A 2,744-nucleotide genomic window follows, 5' to 3' on the forward strand; every position below is an offset into this window, starting at 1 on the left:
CGCTCTACAAAGGAACAAGCGTTCTCTCGTTGAAGAAGCAGTATCCTCTGGTGTACTTAGGAGGCAACTCATCATCCCTGGATCCAAGATCTTTGTGCTTGGAAGGAACCTTGGATCCTAAAATAGTGAAAGGGAAGATTGTGATCTGTGACAGGGGAATCAGTGCAAGAGTTCAGAAGGGGCAAGTAGTGGCATCAGCAGGAGGAGTTGGAATGATTCTAACAAACACCGCCACCAACGGCGAAGAGCTTGTTGCCGACTGCCACCTCCTTCCGGCGGTGGCAATCGGAGAGACAGAAGGAAAAGAGCTCAAACGTTACGTGTTAACAAAAAAGAACGGAAAAGCAACTGCAACTCTGGCTTTCATGAACACAAGATTGGGAATTAGGCCTTCCCCTGTGGTGGCTGCGTTTTCTTCAAGAGGGCCTAATTTCTTAACACTTGAGATTCTGAAACCTGATCTGGTGGCTCCCGGTGTCAACATTCTTGCCGCGTGGAGCGGCCTCATTGGTCCATCTAGCTTGCAGACAGATCACAGAAGGGTCAAGTTCAACATACTCTCCGGAACTTCAATGTCATGCCCTCATGTTAGTGGTGTTGCCGCATTCATCAAGTCTAAGCATCCTCAATGGAGTCCTGCAGCTATCAAATCTGCACTCATGACAACCGCTTATGTTCATGACAACACAATCAAGCCTCTCAAAGATGCATCTAGTGCTGTTCCTTCCACTCCTTATGATCATGGTGCTGGCCACATTAATCCAAGAAAGGCTCTTGACCCTGGCTTAGTCTATGACATTAGTCCACAGGATTACTTCGAATTCTTGTGCACACAGAAGCTAACTACACCACAGTTAAGAGTTTTTGGCAAATCCTCTAACAGAACTTGCAAGCACTATCTTTCAACTGCTGCTGACTTGAACTATCCAGCAATATCTGTGCTGTTTCCTGAGAAAGCTTCTGTTTCTTCTTTGACTGTTCATAGAACTGTTACCAATGTAGGACCTGCTGTTTCCAAGTACCATGTGATGGTGTCACCATTCATAGGTGCTTCTGTGAAAGTTGAGCCTGATGTGTTGAATTTCACAACCAAGTATCAAAAATTGTCTTATAAGGTTACGTTTACTACAAGGTCTAGGCCTAAGGAACCCGAATTTGGAGGTCTGGTTTGGAAGGATGGTGTGCACAGGGTGAGAAGCCCCATTGTCATAACATATATGCCTCCAATATGATGAACAATGATTATGAACTTCTCTGGAACTAGTTCCAAATTTTCACCTGTTTTTTATTTTTATTTATTTTGTTTTTTTTGTAGTAAGCAAACTTTATGTACCAAGAAGTGCATGCAGTTTTATTACAGAATATGCTTTGATGATGTTGGCTGCATCTATCCAATAATGACCTTTCATTTCATTTCATCATTATTATTCCACACTTCAACCAACTTATAGATCAATCTATTCCAGTTGTGAATTTCATTTCAAATGTTGTTGTTGTAGCATGAGCTCTATTGTTTCCTCAGTCACATCTATTATTAATACTTAGCTTTCACAAACAGTCATCTTAAAAAGTATTTTTTGGCTATGATACAATACAAGAGTACAAAGCTTAGTCCACTTAGTGAAGGTCTTAGCATAAGTTAATCATTTCCAAGAGGAATTAAAGTAGTATTAGACAAATGTAAGAGGATCATGTGGATTGGTGTATGCTCCTCCAAAATTCATACACAGATTAAGGAATCTTGTCGGAATCTTGTCTTGGAGACAAGAATTAAGGCAAGCGTGGTCCGTGTTTAATTTTAATTTGATGAAGAAACTGTACTGATAAATTTTAGAAAATTAATATTTTTATTTTCTTTTATAAAAGTTTTGAAAATGTAAACAAAATAAAAATATTTTCTCAAACGAAAAAGGCTTTAGAATTTATTGACTCATACATCCACGATACATCTACAAAATTTTAACACACAATTATAATAAGGAGTGAAAACTCATCCGGCCTGACAATTATCTCGAAAGGACAACGAGGCTCCTAAGAAAAAAAAACACCCAATTCGGTCCCTGATAATTTTTTTTGGGACTGATTAGCCCCTGTGCTAAAAAAATAACATTGATTTTTTTTTTTGCACAGGGACCTCGTTGTCCTTTCGAAGTAATTGTCAGAGACTGGGTTGGATTTTTTTTTTGTCAGGAGCCGAGTTGAGATTTTTTTTTGTCAGGAGCCTCGTTGTCTTTCAAGGTAATTGTCAGGGGCTGATTTGTGTTTTATTCTTATAATAAGTAATTAATTTTCCTTCTTAGTGAAGTAAGGATGACCCAAACGGATGATAAATAAAATAAGAGTACTCTTCAAGAATCCTTTGACCATTTTGAAACTCTAAATTGATATTACACGAGAGAAATGGGAAGCATTTACACAACAAATATCTTCATATTTATTTTCTAAATTTTTTTTTTTTTTAAATATCTATCTTATTCTATTGAATTCATTTTGGGCAAGACAGACACAAGGTAGTACTCCTTGCATGTGAGTATCTACAGAAAGCTGGCCCCATCAATAAATATATAGTGGTCCAACTTTTATTACAGGTGTTGATATTTTTCATTCTGAGTCACAGCAACTTTCTATGAAGAACCACTATTTAATTGTTTTTCAAAGACAGGAACATTGCTTATGATTGTTTCTGATTGCCGTAAGAGTAGGGGTGAAAACAGACTTTACTCTCAATAGATTAGATTTGTCAT

The 2,744-nt window shown here is 37.9% G+C and overlaps 1 protein-coding gene across 1 annotated transcript in view; it reads left to right on the plus strand.

Moving 5' to 3' along the window:
• The window catches only part of LOC107618032 (subtilisin-like protease SBT1.3), a gene marked incomplete in the record, with an annotated part of 2,639 nt that extends 1,221 nt beyond the window's left edge, over positions 1-1,418 (plus strand). Inside the window, 1 exon segment of the mRNA XM_016319956.2 lies at positions 1-1,418. Coding sequence (XP_016175442.2) covers positions 1-1,232 — 1,232 coding nt within the window.

Source organism: Arachis ipaensis, chromosome B09 (assembly GCF_000816755.2).
Source record: "Arachis ipaensis cultivar K30076 chromosome B09, Araip1.1, whole genome shotgun sequence".
Taxonomy (NCBI): Eukaryota; Viridiplantae; Streptophyta; class Magnoliopsida; order Fabales; family Fabaceae; genus Arachis; species Arachis ipaensis.